This window comes from Talpa occidentalis, unplaced genomic scaffold (assembly GCF_014898055.3).
Source record: "Talpa occidentalis isolate TD23 unplaced genomic scaffold, MPIMG_talOcc4v2.1 talOcc4.11, whole genome shotgun sequence".
Classification (NCBI taxonomy): Eukaryota; Metazoa; Chordata; class Mammalia; order Eulipotyphla; family Talpidae; genus Talpa; species Talpa occidentalis.
This window is the reverse complement of record NW_023601104.1, coordinates 18421542-18440940: the sequence shown is the minus strand read 5'-3', so window position 1 is coordinate 18440940 and position 19399 is coordinate 18421542. Positions and strand designations below refer to the sequence as shown.

Sequence of the window (19399 nt, the reverse complement as noted above, 5' to 3'; positions counted from 1 at the left end):
ATACCATCATGTTTAAGGCACTCTTTTAATCTATATACTCAAAAATGATCTTGGGGTCACATCATTTATCCTATTAGGATAGATTGGAGAAAGACTTACTATAAGATAAGCTACTATAGAATAAGATTAAAAACCCAATGATTTTGATACTTTTCATGAGGTTTTTTTAATCACATTGTTCCAAAATATTAAAATAAAATAAACAGGTAATATTTGAATACAATGCATTAATATGTTAATAATGAATAGGCAAAATTACTCTTAATAAATTACCTTTGTTGATGATATTTCATGAAATCTCCATGTATGTCTCCACTAATTTAGCAATATTTGATTTTTTTTAAAGATTTATTTTTATTTATGCATATAAGAATTGGGGTGCAGGCCAGAGGTGTGTGGAAATGGGGTCTGAGAGGATTCACAAGAGACAGAGTGGGGAGCAGAACAGGTGGATTGACTGAAAAACACCTACTGAGGGGAGCAGTGGACGAGACAGGAGAGGTCTGCAGCGCCACGTGGGTTAGCTTCCTGGCCAGGGCGAACTCTTGCTGCAGTGGCTGTGGATAGCTTCATAGCTCTCATATTCAACCCCTTGCACCACCAAGGAGGCCCAATGTTTGATTTTTGAAGTCTGTTGAAGATTTCAATCTGAAAGCTTACAATAGATAAACACGTCTGTTATTAACCTCAAATGGTATAAGTTGGCTTGCTGGTAAGTTGCTTGGTTTTTTTTTTTTTCTAATGGTGGATAATTTCTGCTAAATTTCTGAGGGAAACTAAATACAATCTTGTCTTATATATATGGCAGTAGTAATTTTTGAAAGTTCTTTGTAGAACAAACCATAACAGTGCTTTGCTTTAATAGATGAGGCAGAATGACTGAATTTTTATTCATGAGTTGTATGAGATGTGGGAAATTTCTTTTTGAGTGAGAATGTCTGTTATATGGATGGTTCCTGGTAGCCTTTGACCTTATCCATTAAATGTTAGTGACAGCACCCAGTTATTGAAATGATCTCTCCAAAAAACCTTTCCTAAACATTGAGAACCATTGCTCTAAGATAGTATCCCCCAAAATTTACTTAATATGGATTCTCCCCCACTTGTAAGACTTGTACACTTGTTCTAAATAAAGTTCAGAGAATGTCTTTGGGGAATGCTACTCTAGGGAGGGTTTTCCATCTATTCCCTTATATCCAAGTCTTTTATTTGCATCTTTTCAGTTTTGTTCTAAAATTTGTTGAGAAACAAGTAGATACAAATCCTCGGCACTTGTATTTCAAACTTTTGTACATATGTTTTGGACATATAAATGTTTTGTAGAGCTTTTTTATATTATAATTAAGAGGTGTGAGACACTTTTGATACTCTTTTAGGTTGGATCCTTGGAACAAGCTATGCTTGATGCTCTTGTAATGGATAGAGTTGCATTTGTAAAACTTCTTATTGAAAATGGAGTAAGCATGCATAAATTCCTTACGATTCCTAGACTTGAAGAACTTTACAACACTGTAAGTATGTGTTCAAATTCTCCGTTGACTACATTTTATCATCTTTGGGAAGCATTATTTTACCTGAGCATACCCAATCCTATATGTAAAAACCTTTGAAGTCTTGCTATATTACATAAAAAAATTGCAGCCACTTTTAATATAGATTGCTTTTATGACTATCTGAAAGCCTTTCCCAATTTCTGGAGCCCTCCCCTGCTACCATACCCACATAGGAAATAGAGTATTAGTCACCCTGTGTCACTTTTCTACTCCTTCCCTCTTTTCAAAATTATAAGATCTGTTTCCTAACTATGGGGTGGTTATTTTTTTCTTTACCATTTCTCCCCCCCGCCCCATCTTGGTGACTATTTGTTAACACCAAATTTCTTTGGACTCCTTTGTCTGGTGGAGAGTTGACACATTGCTCATTTTTGTTATTCACATTTCATTTTGTTTTTCATTCTCATTTTTGGTTTTCACATTTCATGATTTTGACCTCATGGTGTCCCCTTTTTTTGTTCACATACTGTTTGGTTTTTTTCCCATTTTTTTCCTCCTAAAAAGCTCCTGAAAACTTGTCTTTCTCACTTCATTTCAAATTTCATGTCACCAGCATTTGAGAGGGTGAATACTCTTCCTTCTTACTGGTTTCCCATGCTGTCAATAGAAATTTCATTGATTTATACTTTGAGAAACATTATCACCAGATCTTAGCTTTCTAATGCATTTTTCTATAAACTTTCTGTTTATTGACACGTATTTTACCATGTGGTCATATATTTTACCATGTATTTCTCCATTAAAAACTTGTTTGGTAGTTTTTCATTGTGTGTAATGCTACTCAAACATCTACCTTGATTTTCAAAGTTCTTCAACTTTTGAGATTTTGAAATTTTTTCCCAGCTACCTCTCTTACTTGGCCTTTTTATTCCCACTCCCATCCCCCATGTTGGGCCTCAACTACAATAACTAGCTACGCTCTCCTAAAATTAATTAACTTTTTAAAAAGCATGTGCTGGTTTGTGTTTTTCTTCCAACTATTCCCCACATACAGAATTTTATTCATTGTTTAGAACTCACCTTCAGTGTCATGCCACTGCCTTCATGAAGGCCAGTGGCACAGTTAAATACAATTATATCTTCTATAGAGTGTAAGTTTCTTTTGAGTAGGGATTATATTTTTATTTTCCCCCATCTTTTTTCCTTTAATAGTGTCTAGCACAATTATATTGAACTTTGTTGGCATTCTACTGTCTCTAGCGAGCAGACGTAAAAATTAAAAGGATTATTCATGTGCTGAAGTAAGGTTTATCCCTGAAATGTAAAGCAAATATAAAACAATAAAAATAAAAATTGATCCCATTAGCAAGGCAAGTAATTTTTTAATTGTATAACTCAAAGTTATTAATAGTTACTTTCAGTGTCAGTTATTGCTAAAAAAATTTTTAGAGTTTAAGGTAAACTTGGGGACCTTCAGAGGCCCAATCCACCTTTTGAGAACTGCTGCATTAAAGTATAATTATTTTATGTAAAAGAAGTTATTTTTAATGAATAAACATAAATTGATTAAGATAAAAATTTTGTTGCATAGAATTCATTACAATACCAAATAGGTCAAAGGTCTCTCTAAAAAGTTTAAAAGGATATACTTTTGGTCCTTTTACCTCATTCTGGTGGAGTAGATATACTCCTGGGTATTTTTTCAAAATGACAGAACACCATCAAAATAAGATTACTGTAAAAAGGACTTGTGTTAGTCTGTTAGTACATATAAATTAAAGTAAGGTGATAGGGAAAAGAGGACATAAATGTTAAAAGTTTGTTAAAATAACTCAGGTATTGATGAACCTTTATTAGTGACAGAAAAAAAGATTCAGACATTTTAACAAAAGCAAAGATTGTACATCTCCTTTATTAATGAAAGAAATAAAAACTTGAATGTAAGATGTAATTGTGATGCTTGTAATATTGGCATGACTTTTAGAAAACAAAAACTTAATGTATTTTAATATAAGATAAATCATGTGTAATCAGAAATTACACATTTTGTTGAAGGTAAATGTAATATGAAATGTTCACATCCTTTACTTCCATTTTGTGAAAAGAACTTATTTAGCTCAAAAATAATAAAATTTGTACAACTATGTTCATAAAAGTCTTGTAATTAACTAAAAGTCAAGTAGTCTATCTATTTCAGAAGAAAAATATTAGTTTTCTCTATTTTTTTTTCTCCCTAAAGAAACAAGGTCCAACTAATCCAATGCTATTTCATCTTGTTCGAGATGTCAAACAGGTAAGAGATCATTTATGTTTTTGAAAAAAATCATTTATACTTCATCTGTTTCCAAAAAAATTAAATACATCTTAAAAATAGCAGTAAAGTCACATTTTTTAAGAACAGGATAAAATGGGCTAAATTTATGGTCATCCGGAAATGCTATATTTTGTAGCATTATTTTTGAAGGAAAATGTAATTAATGCTTAGGTGCCACAGTGAAAATGGAATACTTGGCTCTTAGAAATACTCTGCCACTGGGCATGAAGTATTAAGTCAATAGAGAAATCAGATTAACTTTCTGCTGTAAGCTATAGTCCTAGCCACAAAGGACACAAGAAAACAAGGCTCTTCTTGAAAGATAGCTACTGGCAACCCCAGCTTCCTGTAACAAGTAAACTTTTATCATTTTAGAGAGTAGGTACATTCCTAGACATGGCTTGGAAATAATTGAAAAATACTATCCTGTTTAAAACTAATTTTTTGTTTCCAGGGAAACCTTCCTCCAGGATATAAAATCACTCTAATTGATATAGGGCTTGTTATTGAATATCTTATGGGAGGAACCTATAGATGCACCTACACTCGGAAGCGTTTTCGATTGATATACAATAGCCTTGGTGGAAATAATCGGGTACGTAATATTTGGGGGGAAGCATGTGGGTTGTAAAATTAACTCATACACTTTGAAAAGCAAATAAACCTTATTAGAATGGTCAAAGTAACATTGTTTCCAAAAATATGAGATTACAATTAAGCATACAGAAATATTCAGTAAGCATTCTAAATCCTCAACAAATTATATTTTTGTGTGTGTTTGAGTATACGTGTGTACTTACATATAAATTGACTCTTGAATTTTCATGGCATATCAGCATATTTATTAAATCTGTGAAACTAACAAGCTTTCATTTTCAGAGATCTGGCCGAAATACCTCCAGCAGCACACCTCAATTGAGAAAGAGTCATGAACCTTTTGGCAATCGGGCAGATAAAAAGGAAAAAATGAGACATAACCATTTCATTAAAACAGCACAGCCCTACCGTCCAAAGGTAAATTTCTTTAAATATTACCCTTTCTGGGGCCTCCCCGGTGGCGCAGTGGTTCAGCGCTGGGTTGTGAAGCTGCCTGCGACCTCTGCGGCGCCAGTTCGATCCCCGGCTGCTCCCCGGCCACCGGAGGAGGGTCCCACATGGCGCGCAGACCTCTCCTGCCGCCCGCTGCTCCCCTCAGCAGTGTACTTCGGTCCTTCTGCCTGCTCTGCTCCCCGCTCTGGCTCTGGTGAATTCTCTCACCCTCCTGCGCTTCTGACTGTACCCAGTGCATGTATAAACAAACAAACAAAACAAAACAAAATAAATAAATAAATAAAAACATGCCTCTATTTTAAAAAAATTTTAAAAATAAATAAATAAATAAATATTACCCTTTCTGGATTTTGGATTTCGTTCTTTTTCATTACTTAGCATTATGAAACAAAAACTACTTGCATTAGTAAGAATTATATTTTGGTTTTAGGTATATCTCAATTCTTCATTTTCCCATATATAAAAATATTTCCTGGTGAATCAGTAATTCCATTAATTTTTTCAAATTAGCAGTCATAATAACCGAATTTTAAAAAATGTTCCGGTAAATGTTTAAGTATCTCCTTTTTATTCCATTTTTACTGTTAACCACATGTAACACAAAGCTGTTATCCAGACTTCTCTCATTAAGAATGTGTTTTATCTGATTCTAATTGAAATAGATGCTTTTTTAAATCTTGGAAATTCTTTTATGAAGGCTTTTTAAAAATGCTATTTTTATGGGATGAATTTTGAACTATAATAAAAATCAAGTATGTAAAATTTACTGTTATTCTGATTTGTGCTTTCATATGAAGTTGAGGAATCGCGTAAAGGAAACTGTATAAAAATTTTCACTAACATGAATGTTGTATGACCTTACAATGAACCTTATAACTTGTATTTTCCCATGAAGATTGATACAACTATGGAAGAAGGAAAGAAGAAAAGAACCAAAGATGAAATTGTAGATATTGATGATCCAGAAACCAAGCGATTTCCTTATCCACTTAATGAACTATTAATTTGGGCGTGCCTTATGAAGAGGCAGGTCATGGCCCGTTTTTTATGGCAGCATGGGGAAGAATCAATGGCTAAAGCATTAGTTGCTTGTAAGATCTATCGTTCAATGGCATATGAGGCAAAGCAAAGTGACCTTGTAGATGATACTTCAGAAGAATTGAAACAGTATTCCAAGTAAGTTATGTTTGACACATCTATACAAAATAGATCACATTTAAGTGGAGGTTGAAGTACCATGTGCTTAATAGGTATAGGTATAATTTTATTGTTATAATTTAGAGAAAGCCATTTAAAAATATGTTAGTATTTTTAAAATTAAGAAGGAATCTTTGTTACCTATTCATATAGAAAAGAGGCTGTTATAGTTTGGAATTCAAGATAAATATTTTCGCAAGAAAGAAGAAATGTCAGAGGTCAGTTTATTAATTGCGTATAGTAGCAATTATATTAGGAAAAGTTCCATTTGAAATAGTACAGGAGGAGAAAGAAGGTATGGTTTAAGCTGTGTTCTAAGAAAATGAATTCATCTGGAAGAATATTTTAGATGGTAAAACTACATATGGAATGAACTTTGTGTAGAGTGAAACATCTCATAGAAGTACCTAGGGAATATGGGAATATTAAACTGGAAAGGTAAGTTTGTATGAAGTCTTATGAAAGAAAATAGGAACTGCCTTCCCCCCAAATGGGCTATTTTTGGAAGAGAGAAGAATATTACTAAAAATAACTCAAAACAGGGATCATATACTCACTTGCTGAGAATTTAAGACTCAGGTATTTTTCATGACTAGGGAAGTCCCTGTTCACATCATTCTTCCTCTCTACTGGGTACTGACTCTCTTCTGTGTTTGAAATAGAGTTCTATAGTTATAGAGTTTTTTAAACATAGTCCTGTAACTTTATCAGTTTGGTTGTCCTGTGAGATTATTTTATTTTATTTTATTTTCAGGGTCAGGGGAAAGTGCTTTGTAAGTCAGCTTTTCAGTCTTGTTTTGTATTTGACATATTTTAATATTTTGTTATTTCCCCATAGTAGTAGATATCAGAAAACAGAGCTACTATGAGTATAAAGCCTCACAATTTGGGGGGTTGGGTGGGGGTGAGTGTAAATATTAAAAAATGGAATTTGTTATGAATAAATTTATAAATAATTATTTAAAACTGCAATTTGATATTCTGACTATGTTTTGACTTTTATCTTTATATAGTGATTTTGGTCAGCTGGCAGTTGAATTGCTAGAACAATCCTTCAGACAAGATGAAACCATGGCTATGAAATTGCTCACATATGAACTAAAAAACTGGAGTAATTCCACCTGCCTAAAATTAGCAGTTTCTTCAAGACTTAGACCTTTTGTAGCCCACACCTGTACACAAATGTTGTTATCTGATATGTGGATGGGAAGGCTGAATATGAGGAAAAATTCCTGGTATAAGGTATATTTTGAAATAACTTGATATGATGTGTGTGAATAGATAAAAAGAACAGAGGAATTAGCCAGGATGTACAGTAGAGTGACCTGAATTGTGGTGGTGATTGAAGGGGTGGTACTAGAATGAAATGCCAGTTTCATTCCTTAAAGTTTAATGGCCTCTTTTTTTTCCCCGTATTCTTCACTCTGAATTCTTTTCTGGTGTACTATATAGTAATTGTTGCCACTGTCTGAGCCAGAAGAATAAGGGCAATAAATGGAAGTATTGGTGTTTACAGCCCTGAGTAACCATGAAAAATCTTGCTGCTTTATGAAAGAATAATCCCCAAATTCTCAAATTCAAGACATGCCTACTCACTTAATTATCTGTTACTTTTAATTTATTTGAAGTATTTTGGACTGGTTTTTAAGATGTTAAGAATTTGGATAAGGGCCTCCCTGGTGGCCTAGAAATTAAGTTTCAGGACTATCGCTGCTACTGCCTGAGTTTGATCCCTGGCCAGGGAGCTAACACATGGCGCGGCACACCTCTCCTGTCTCACCTACTGTTCCCCTTAGCAGTGTGCCTCAGTAAATCTGCCTGTTTTGCTCCCTCCTTCCCCTCCCCCCCCAGTCTTCTCACTTCTGCCCCCGCCCCCCTCATCTCTGGCCTACATCCCAGTTCTTCTATGCAAAAAATAAATAAATGTTTTTGTAAAAAGAGTTCAGATAAAATGTAGAAGCTATTACTTTAAATTTCACCATTTTGTTGTATTTTAAGTAAGGTACAGAAATGTAGAATGCAAAAATCAAGCAAGTAGTTTAACCATTGACCATTGTAAGTGGATAATAAATATTAGCCATCTGCTAAAAAATAATGGTAAAAGACTAATCAATAGAAACCCTGGTACACAATTTATACTTTCTTGTTCTTTAAAATTCTGCAGCTAATAAAATTTTATAGAGGCACAGGCTGAGTAATCATGTTATAACACCAAATACTTGTAGAGAGATTTAGGATAAAATTAAATATATAATGATTTTATGAGACTGAGTTTTGTTAAATGAAATTTCTGAACAAATTATAATCTGATTTTCATATAAAGGCAAGTCTATAATAAGTATTAAATCTTTTCTGTAACCTCATACAACTTTCAAATGTTTTATTACCCCTTAAAACAGTTCAGACTGGGTGTCTTTAAATGTAATATGTAAGTAAAATAAAAAGTTTTAACCTTTTCCTCTATACTACCAGGGGCAAAATAGCTAACTAATAATCAGGGTAATTAGTACTTTTTTTAGGCAGCTCTCCTACCTGCCTATGACTTGCTGGTGTTTCTTTTCACAAAACTTTTCCCTTTGAAAAGCATTTCGGTAGCTCTCATGCCCCCCTGTGACTATACAGATGCCCCTCTCTCCTTTTCCTAAAAAAATCTGTCCTTTTAAAATGTCTTAAAAAAATTAGTGCTTCTTACTCCTTTTGCTATTTTCTTGAAGGTCGTTAATTTCAAAATGTAAATTTGTATATTTCTGAAATTTATAGGTTATATTAAGCATTTTAGTTCCACCGGCCATATTAATGCTCGAGTATAAAACTAAGGCTGAAATGTCCCATATTCCACAATCTCAAGATGCCCATCAAATGACAATGGAAGATAGTGAAAACAACTTTCAAAACATAACAGAAGAGATTCCCATGGTAAGAAGGAAAAAATTTTAAGTAACATAAATTTGTTGTGAATAAACATACAATAAATATTATTTTCATTTTAGGAAGTGTTTAAAGAAGTAAGAATATTGGACAGTAATGAAGGAAAGAATGAAATGGAGATACAAATAAAATCAAAAAAGCTTCCAATCACACGAAAGTTTTATGCCTTTTATCATGCACCAATTGTAAAATTCTGGTTTAACACGGTATGTTTTTAAATTACACAATCATGTTTGTAAAAACTAGACTTAGGGGTCCTTTAATGTAGAGTCTATGCTAATCTTGATATAATGTCCATCACCATAAAGCCATATAAAAGAGTGATAAATTTGTCTTAGTTTAATCCCAGTTGCCCTCAGGTAGAATGACAAACACTAACAAATCTAATTGAAACAGGAAATTACTAAATACATACGTGGTAATTATATGCCTTTGTAAGGGAATAACAAACACTAATCCCCCACTAAAAATACTGGTAAAAATTAACTTAAAGTGACCTGATACACAATTATAATTTCTTTGTACTATAGGATTTTGCAGATGATGTATTAAATTTTAGAAATAAACCTTTTGTAGTGTTAATTGATGACTTCATATAGTTTTGTCATTAGTATCATAGCTTATTTCTTTAATCATCAGACTACATATTTAATTATTTGCCACATAATTGACTTTTCTCTTGATTTATGGATGAACAGATTGTACTGCCAGGTTAAAGAGCCTGTTCATAGAGGGATGGACTGACTTGGAGAAATACATGAGATTAGCCCCTACTTTTAACCACAGACTGAGTGAAATGGGTTTTATTCCACTTCCCAGGAAAACTTCAGTTTTTCATCTTACTGTTTTTTATATTTGTCACTTTTAGATTATTTTTGAATTGCCAAGCAGGCAAAATGACTTTGTGCTAAGATGAACATTTGAGACTTGGTTACACCAACCGTTGCTTTCTCACCCACACACATACCTAATAACCTGAGTCTGATTCATTATGTTTCTTTAAAGTTCTGAAAGGTTAGAAAAGTTCTAGAAGAACTTTATACCCTTTGGACTATTTATATTTTGATTGATAAATGCAGTGTCTGCACTGAAAAAAAGTAATTCTAAAACTTTTAATGATTAAAACTGGGATATTTAACAGGGACTCATAATCAATGTTATTTGTATCTTTTGTTTTTTTAGTTGGCATACCTAGGATTTCTTATGCTTTATACATTTGTGGTTCTTGTACAAATGGAACGACTACCTTCAGTTCAAGAATGGATTGTTATTGCTTATATTTTTACCTATGCCATTGAGAAAGTCCGGGAGGTATGTCTAGTTTTTCTTAATAGTGGTTTACTGCATATATGAGATATTTATTTTGTTTTGGGTATATATGTGGGTATAATTTTAGTATAGAACTGTGTGCAACATATTTATTAACTGTTGAGGTATCATTGGTATAGAACACTGTGATTCAGATTTATATTCCCTTTTACACATAGGTTACCACACCACACTCACCACCAAGGCACCCAGCAATTCTGCCCCCTAGGTATCTACTGAAAAATGTGAAAACAACTCAAAGGAACATGTTTGTTTTTGCTGTTATAAAAATCATGACAAAAGAATAAATACAGCAGTGTACTGTTAACTTTGTCATAATTACAGAGACTGATTTTTTCTAAAAATAGCCTGTGTGTTTTGATCAACGTTCATATTAATGGTCCCTGACACTCTTCAAAAATATTAAATATATTTATAGCATATAGATTATAGATAAGTTTTTAATTTTGGCACTGTGGTATACTACATTGCCTATTGAATCATCATATAGACTTAGATCCAGTCTTAGAGTTTTCAGCTCATATTATAAATTTTATGACATCTTGTTTTAAAAAAGTAAAATTTTATACTTTCTAATTCAAACTGGTAGCTACAAAATATTTTATAACACTCTTAAATACTTCTCAAATTATTTTTTTCCACTTTACATTTAGAGAATCCAAGAATTACAAAAATAAATAGAAGGCATTGTACTTCTCTCCCACTTAGGTATCATGGGAATTTTGATTAAATAGCTTATCCTAAAGTATTTTAAACAACTGAGTGTTGTGGTCTATGTGTTTGTAAAGTGTATTGTTTTTATCAATAGGTTTGAAGAAAGAAAGTGGTTAGATGATAAAAGCAAGCTTAAAATATCAACTATACACTCATAAAATAGTTGTGTAAGGACTCATTAGATAGTAATAAAAATTGTTGCCACTAGTGGGAAGGGGAATTAATAAACTAAGGGAAAGAGTGGAGGAAGACTTTAGTTACTATTTTATAATACAAAACTGTAAATACATAGTCATTTACTTTCAAAAAAATTATTTTAACATTAAACTCAAAAATAAAGATAATGCAACTACTTAAATCATTGAGTTGTTTACTTTTATGCAAATGAGGCACCTTTGGAAAGTCCTCTCAGGACATAATTGTGTTTTTCAATGAATTAGTGTATTCTTTCCTAAGGATAGTCATGCAATAATTATGAAATATCTTATGAATATTCATTTTAACCCAAAATCCCATCTCTAGGACCCCTAAGGAAGTATTTGAAAATGCATAAAAATTTATACTCCAGGATGATTATTGCAAGATTAGTTATGAGTCATAAATTGAAAAGCTAAAATATCCAAAAGTAGGAAAACACAAATCATGAGATGAGATTATGTTACATCATTTCATACAAGAATACTATCAGGAAAACATTCTCCTGCTACATTTCTAATGTTAAAAAATATGTTACATACAATGTATTTCCATTTAAACAATAAAAAGAATCTGAAAATATGAAAAAAAAAAAAAGAAAAAGAACTTTTCCAAAGTATCTTACATTCTCAGCCTAGAGAACTGTGTTCTATTAATAGTATCAGATTGTTAGCTTGTGATGTGAATGACTGATCAAGTCATTTGTGGGGTTTTTTTTCCATACCATATCCATGATATCTTACAGAATTTTTTTTTAAATGCATCATTAAACACCAAGATTATTAATACTTTGGAATATTAAAAGATGTGATACTGTAGTTGAATGCTCATGTGTGTTTTAATAAGAGATTCATTAAGGGGCCTCCCCGGTGGTGCAGCGGTTGAGCGCCGGGTTGCGAAGTTACCCGCAGCCTCTGCAGTGCCGGTTCTATCCCCGGCTGCTCCCCGGCCTCCGGAGGAGGGTCCCACATGGCGCGCAGACCTCTCCTGCCGCCCGCTGCTCCCCTCAGCAGTGTACTTCGGTCCTTCTGCCTGCTCTGCTCCCCGCTCTGGCTCTGGTGAATTCTCTCACCCTCCCACTTCTGACTGTACCCAGTGCTTGTATAAATAAATAAACAATAAATAAATAAATAAAAGAATTTAAAAAAAAAAAAAGAGAGATTCATTAAGTCTTTTTTTAACTTTTAGATTTTTATGTCTGAAGCTGGGAAGATAAGCCAGAAGATTAAAGTGTGGTTTAGTGATTACTTCAATATCAGTGATACAATTGCCATAATTTCTTTCTTCATTGGATTTGGACTACGATTTGGAGCAAAATGGAACTTTGAGAATGCATACGATAATCATGTTTTTGTGGCTGGAAGATTAATTTACTGTCTTAACATAATATTTTGGTATGTGCGTTTGCTAGATTTTCTAGCTGTAAATCAACAGGCAGGACCTTATGTAATGATGATTGGAAAAATGGTAAGTTGAGAGGCGTTTGATAATACTCATGGGCTTATTGATGCTTTTGTCTTACAATCACGAAAACATGTTATTTATAGTTTTACTTGACCCAGTGAATGTTATTTCATGCTTTTTTTGCTGCATACTCCAACCATGCCATAAGGGTATTAATTTTTAAAGAAAGTATTGGGTGGGGTAAGGTTAGAAAAACCATATTTTATTTGTTTTATCTTGAATTGCCTTAATTTTTAAATGCTGCTTGCTAGGACTATTTGAGATCAGAATGAAAAATATGAACTTGTTAGCGCCAATCTGTGAATTTGTTTTCATCTTTATTGCCACTGCCCTAGATCAGTCCCTTATTATCTAGTACCTGGTAATCTGGAAAATGTTTACTTACCACCGCTATGGCTTCTGTTCAGTCTGCATTATATCTAGAGTAATTATTTCAAAATGCAAATCTGAATACGTCACTTCCTCTTCTTAAAAAATGTTTTAATGGTTTTGCATTATACCCATGTGTGGCTCCTTCTTCTCCCCTTTTGAAAAACTTTCAATTTTGAAATAAGAATAGATTCACATGCTGTTGAAAGAAATTAGAGAGTTCCTTTATACCCCTTTTTAAAAAGATTTATTTATTTATACAAGAACTGGGGTACAGGCCAGAGGTGTGGGGGGGGGGGTTGTGAGAGGATTCACCAGAGGCAGAGCGGGGAACAGAAAAGGCATATTGACATACACTGCTGAGGGGAGCAGCAGGCGAGTCAGGAGAGGTCTGCTGCGCTATTTGGGTAGTTCCAGGCCGGGGCTGGAACTCGTGCTGCAGTGGCTGTGGATAGCTTCATAGGTTGCGTCTTAACACCTTGCACCACCAGGGATGCCCTCCTTTATACCCTTTATCTAGTTTCCTGCGTTGATAACATCTTCCTTGCTTTTTTTTTTTAAAGCCTCAACATTTTTAATCACTTACCTGTGCTCTAATTTACACAGACCTTTCCTCATTTTCTCCCTTTTGCCTGAAATTATCACCTTCACCTACTCTCATTCCCTTAGTCTTCTAGACTAATTTAGGTTTATTTTAGCCCCAATCTGATTTTTTTCAGGGAAGCTCTTTTAATCTTTTAGCTAGATTAAATTTACTTGCTATATAGATTATATATGTATTTTATGTATAAAGATACATATAAAGACTATATCTATTAGAATATTACTCTGCTTATATTTTAAACTGTGTTCATATTGGATTATGTGTATTCTCCTCTAGATTATAAACTTCTTGGTATAGAAACCTTGTCTGGTGCCTCTTCTGTCATCACTGATCCAGACTGTTAAAAACTTAATTCCAGCACATCCAATCTTTTCCAAACATAGTATGCCCAATATTTTGCTTTTTCTCATAGTTTTAACCAACTTGCAAGTTTTGTTTTTTTAAATATACATATCAAATTTGATATGCAATTCTTTATGAATTGAACTGAAAAATACAAAATGTATTGCCCAGTTGCTTTCAGTTTTCATTAGTGATAATGGTACAAGTAGCATTTCCTTCCTCATTTTAAAATTATTGTTCAGTGCAGAAAATTTTAGCAAATACTGTCATCTAGAGACAATCACTACTAAAAGTTAGATGTATACCTTTCCATCTTCCCAGATGTGTGTGATACATAAATACACATTTAAGCTTAGATATACTGTTTCTCAATTCTTTGTAATATCTTCTCCCCTTTTAATAAACTTAAAAACCTATTCCTGGAGTTTGTGAAACTCTTCCTTAACCTTAGAAAACCCCTGCCTTCTAAATTAAATCTATTTTCTGAGTAACGCTATTAACTCGCAAGGACTATCAGTACAGTTTGCATAACAAAAACAAGATTATTAAGTTTCCTAAATAGAAAGTTTTATTATTATATTTGCTTTTTTAAACTATACATTTCCCCTCCAGGAGAATGCTTTTTACTCCACTAGTTAAGAATCACTGGTTTACTATTTGTCAGTCACATCAAAAAAGTACTCATTACTCCTCCATTTTGTATCTCTTCATAAAGTTGTGGTCTTACCAGGAAAAGTAAGGGGATTAAGGCTTTTGGATTAGAATGGACTTAGGCTTTTTTGTATATTAAAAATAATGCTCCACAATTATTTCATAACTAGGTGGTATCAGGTTAATTTAATAATGATCTAAATAAATGGGAAATGCAGAAAATAGAGACGTAAACTTCATAATAAAAGATAAGCATGGAAACATGGAGGAAACTGAGACAAAATGGAGTTAATCTGGATTTCCATCTGAATATTGCTTCTAACTTGCTCGTAGCACTTCCACCAATTTTCCTGTCCCAGTCACAGGGAATTTGAATACATATTTCATTTGCTTCTCTGTAATCTTTTCTAGAACCACCCTCCACCAAGATAATATCTCCTGTCATCAAGCCATCACTTATTCATTGTTTTCTCTTAGTGCCATCTTCCTTTTCCCCTCCTTTAAAACTTTTAAAAATGGTTAATGTTCTAATTACCTGCTTCAAACAGGTGCTTCAGGGTAAAGTCAATACATTTAAATTAATGAGTAAAGCAGAAGAATTTTACAGTAATAGATTCCCAGAGCAACTTAACATTCTTTTATCATTGTGTATCTATTATATACTATGCATTATGCTAAGCTGCAGCTGAAAAGATTGATAACACATGGTCAATGGTCAGATCCTCATGAAACTCACAGTCTAGTATGCAAGACAAGAATGTGAGCAGATAACTAGATGCAGAAAGATATGGTAACTGTTATGTGAAGATCAAAGAACTAGTAGCTAATCAGTTGTGAAGAATATGGTATTTGAAAAGAGTTTAGGAAATAGGAATTTTCATGAGCAGGAAATTTCTAATCAGAAAAAACAGCTTTGAACAGCTTACAGATATAAAAGATTTTAAAAAGAAATCTTCCCCACAGTTTACACATTTATAATAAAGATCAGACTAATGAAAACTGTGTAAACTTTTCCCAGTACATTTATCTATACATTCAAGCTAGGAGTCCTCATTTTAGATATTAGGAAATTGAGTAGGAATATTCAAATAATTTAGATTTAGATCAAATAGGAAGGTTATCAAATAGATTTTATGTGAAAAGGGATGAAATCCAGAGACCTATGAATCTTCAGCCATAGAGCTTAAGTAATTTTAGGATACTTCAGTACAGATTTGGGTTTTGTTTAAAATTTTTCACTTGGGTGTTTTCTTTAATTACAGATAAATATTTGGATTCCAAAGTATATCTTATGCCTTAAAATAATGTATTGATGAATTATTTGCCTTTCAGAATTGTTTAGCCCAAGATTTTGTTTGCTAAAAGCATATCTTCTTTCAGTAATTCTCTTGAACACTCAAAGAAGCCATTTTTAAACTATTTTTATAAATGAGAAAACTGAATCTTCAAGACTATTAGGACTCTTTGTTTACAAGTCATAATGATTGTACTCTACTTTTAATATAAAAATGAAATTTTGAGGCAGATCTAATAGCATTTTAAAGATGGAGAATCAAGTCTCAGTGATTATATGTAAATAAATGTTTTATAATCACTCCATCCCGTCTTGACTTAATTGTCTCTTTTATCTTTCATGTTCCCACCTTCTATTTCTGCTGGAGCTCTACCCCTGAGCTATTCCCTCCTGCCTTCTATTTCTACTCTAACCTGTATGTTAATTTTAAAAATACATCAAAGTGTCACAGTAGTTTCATCACTTTGATTTATCATCACAATTATTGTTAGTTCAGAGCAGATTGAAGTACGAATTTATTGTTAATTTAGTTTTAATCTGCATGGGACTCCCCCCCCCAATAGATTGTTATTTGTGAATCAATATTGTATACTGCTAGAGTGAGGCAACATTCTTTTTTTAGATGCCAAACACTTGTACATCTAAATAACTAGATAGAAATAAAGTTCTGTTATCACATGTCTCTTAATTTTTTAAATTCTTTGGTATTGATACCAAAATTCATACTGTAATTTAACTATAAAAAATGTTTTCAGTGATTTATAGGCTGTAGCACAGGTAAGCTTTTTGTTTTCAAATTTTGTTGCAGTTAAGGAATTGCAAACGAATTGATTTGCAAAAGGATTTGTCAACTAAATACTGTTATCAATATTTTCAACACCACCTTGATAATTTATTTTCCTTAGCTCCTAGGAAGTTTTCACAATCAGGATGGGTAAGAAATATGCCTTTCCTCTGTAAAGTGGGCAAATTAACTATCAAAGGGAAATTGAAAAGAGAATCTGTACCTCTGTTGTAAAAACAGAGTAGTTTTAGACAGTGCACTGTGGAAATTGACCTGCCCATGTGATATGGTTCATTATAGTAAAAGCCCATGACTTGGGCATACTCTTTCTATACTGTGCTTGATGTTGATGTTTATATTGTAAGATTTTCCTGAATGCTAATATTAAGAATTTTAAAAAAACTCAAAATATCAGAAGATTTGAAACTTTTTAAGATAAAAATTTCCATATAATTTAACAGTGTTCATTTTTTAACAGGTGGCCAATATGTTCTACATTGTAGTGATTATGGCTCTTGTATTACTTAGTTTTGGTGTTCCCAGAAAGGCAATACTTTATCCTCGTGAAGCACCATCTTGGACTCTTGCTAAAGATATAGTTTTTCAGCCATATTGGATGATTTTTGGTGAAGTTTATGCATATGAAATTGATGGTAAGGATTTATGTTTATGAATTCTTTTTTTGCATATTTTATGTTTTCAAGTCAAAAGCATTATCAGTCTAAGCTTTTTCACAATACATTAGTTAATCCCAGAAGAAACATAACAAAAAATAATTGGGAGAAAATTATTGTAGAATTGTTCCCAAGTAGTGGAAACCAGGCTTAAACTGACATACACCATAGGCACTTCTATTAGTTCATATAATAGAAAGTATAGAAATAGAATGGTCTTCAGGATTGGTTAATTCGTAGTGAAGGACACCTTTTTTTTCCCATCCCATGGCTCTGTAATCACTGTGTTTTGTTTTTTGTTTTTTGGTTTTTTTTTTAAGATTTATTTATTTATTTGTTTGTTTATTTATTTATTTATTTATACAAGCACTGGGTACAGTCAGAAGCGTGGGAGGGTGAGAGAATTCACCAGAGCCAGAGTGGGGAGCAGAGCAGGCAGAAGGACCGAAGTACACTGCTGAGGGGAGCAGCGGGTGGCAGGAGAGGTCTGCGCGCCATGTGGGACCCTCCTTTGGTGGCCGGGGAGCAAACCGGCACTGCAGAGGCTGCGGGCAGCTTCGCAACCCAGCGCTCAACCACTGCGCCACCAGGGAGGCCCAATCGCTGGTTCTTAAAGGTTTTCCTTATAATAATAAAACTCTTCTACTCGCTCTAAGAAGCTATAAACTGTTTTTCCATGGTTCTCTTAAGAGGAAAAATTCCCTTTCCCAAAAACCCCCTAGTGAACCTGCTCTTTCACTCATTAACTCACATTGGCTTCAGCCTGACTATCTCTGTAACAGGGCAGTTAGAGGGATCATTGTGATTAGACTGGACCAATCATGGTGAATTAAGAAACTCTTGAATTACAAAATTAAACTGGGGATACATTTTCTGCATAAGATTATTTTTTTGTTGTATTTTTAGTTTATGAGTATAGATGTCTTGTGAATAGTTTTCAGGGATGTTCTTCTGCTCACTTCCACATCTGAGTTACAGAATCTACTTTCTTAGTCCACCCTTGATAACTTGCTCACTTGATAACTTCCTTCACTTATCTATCACCATACTTGTGTTGCTTTTCCTCATTTATGGGTGATTAGATCAGATGATGGCTACAAGGTCATCAGTTGCTCATTAAAACAGTGAGGTTTTTCACAATGAGATACCACCTTGCACCTGTGAGAATGACCCATCATTAAAATACCAGAAACAAAAAGTGCTAGTTAGGATGTGGAGGAAAAGAATGCCTCTACACTGTTGGTGGGAATATAAACTGGTCAATCCCCTATGGAAAGCCATGTGGAGGTTCCTAAAAAGACTAAAAATGGATCTGCCAGCTGTTGCACTCCTAGATATTGACCCCAGAACACAAAAACACTAATTCAAAAGGAGACTTGCATTCCTGTGTTTATTGCAACACTGTTTACAGTATCCAAGATATGGAAACACCATAAGTACCCCAAAACAGATGAGTAGATCTAGAAGATACACAATGGAACACTACTCAGCAATCAAAAAAATATATAAACTCATGCTCTTTGCAGCAACATGATGGAGCTAGAAGGGATTGTGTTAAACGAAATAAGCCAGGAGGAGAAAGATAAATACCAGATCACCATCTGATCTCTCTGTGGAATATAGATAAACCAAATGTAGGGTAAGGAAAAATGTCAGGCTTTTCTCCCTCCCGCCATCAGGATAGATGATGGATCCTTGCAGTCCTGAATGCATGCCTGATGTCGGGCACCTGGAGTAGGGTGTGGGCATAGGTATATGGGATTCACCCAGGCTAAGACTGTGCTTTTTAAGGGCGGCAATAGAAGCCGAAGCAGAAGCCGGAAGAGCAGAGAAGCAGAGAGAATGCGAGAGAGCCCAGATAGAGTGAGGATTTGCTGGGGGCTGCGAGGCCTGCCAGCCTCCCGGCCCCCCAGCACCCCTGCCTGCCATATGCCTGGTGAACCCCAATAAAAGACCTGCAAAAAACCACTGAGGACTCTGACTCCTCCTTTACCCAG

At 33.9% G+C, this 19399-nt stretch overlaps 1 protein-coding gene across 1 annotated transcript in view; it reads left to right on the top strand.

Annotated features, from left to right (window-relative positions):
* The window catches only part of TRPM7 (transient receptor potential cation channel subfamily M member 7), an 87137-nt gene that overhangs the window by 38221 nt on the left and 29517 nt on the right, over positions 1–19399 (top strand). The window contains exons 12-22 of the mRNA XM_037502473.2: positions 1377–1511; positions 3733–3786; positions 4262–4402; positions 4687–4821; positions 5753–6033; positions 7068–7296; positions 8815–8970; positions 9045–9188; positions 10165–10293; positions 12409–12687; positions 17207–17381. Coding sequence (XP_037358370.1) covers positions 1377–1511; positions 3733–3786; positions 4262–4402; positions 4687–4821; positions 5753–6033; positions 7068–7296; positions 8815–8970; positions 9045–9188; positions 10165–10293; positions 12409–12687; positions 17207–17381 — 1858 coding nt within the window. The remainder of the gene's footprint in view (positions 1–1376; positions 1512–3732; positions 3787–4261; positions 4403–4686; positions 4822–5752; positions 6034–7067; positions 7297–8814; positions 8971–9044; positions 9189–10164; positions 10294–12408; positions 12688–17206; positions 17382–19399) is intronic.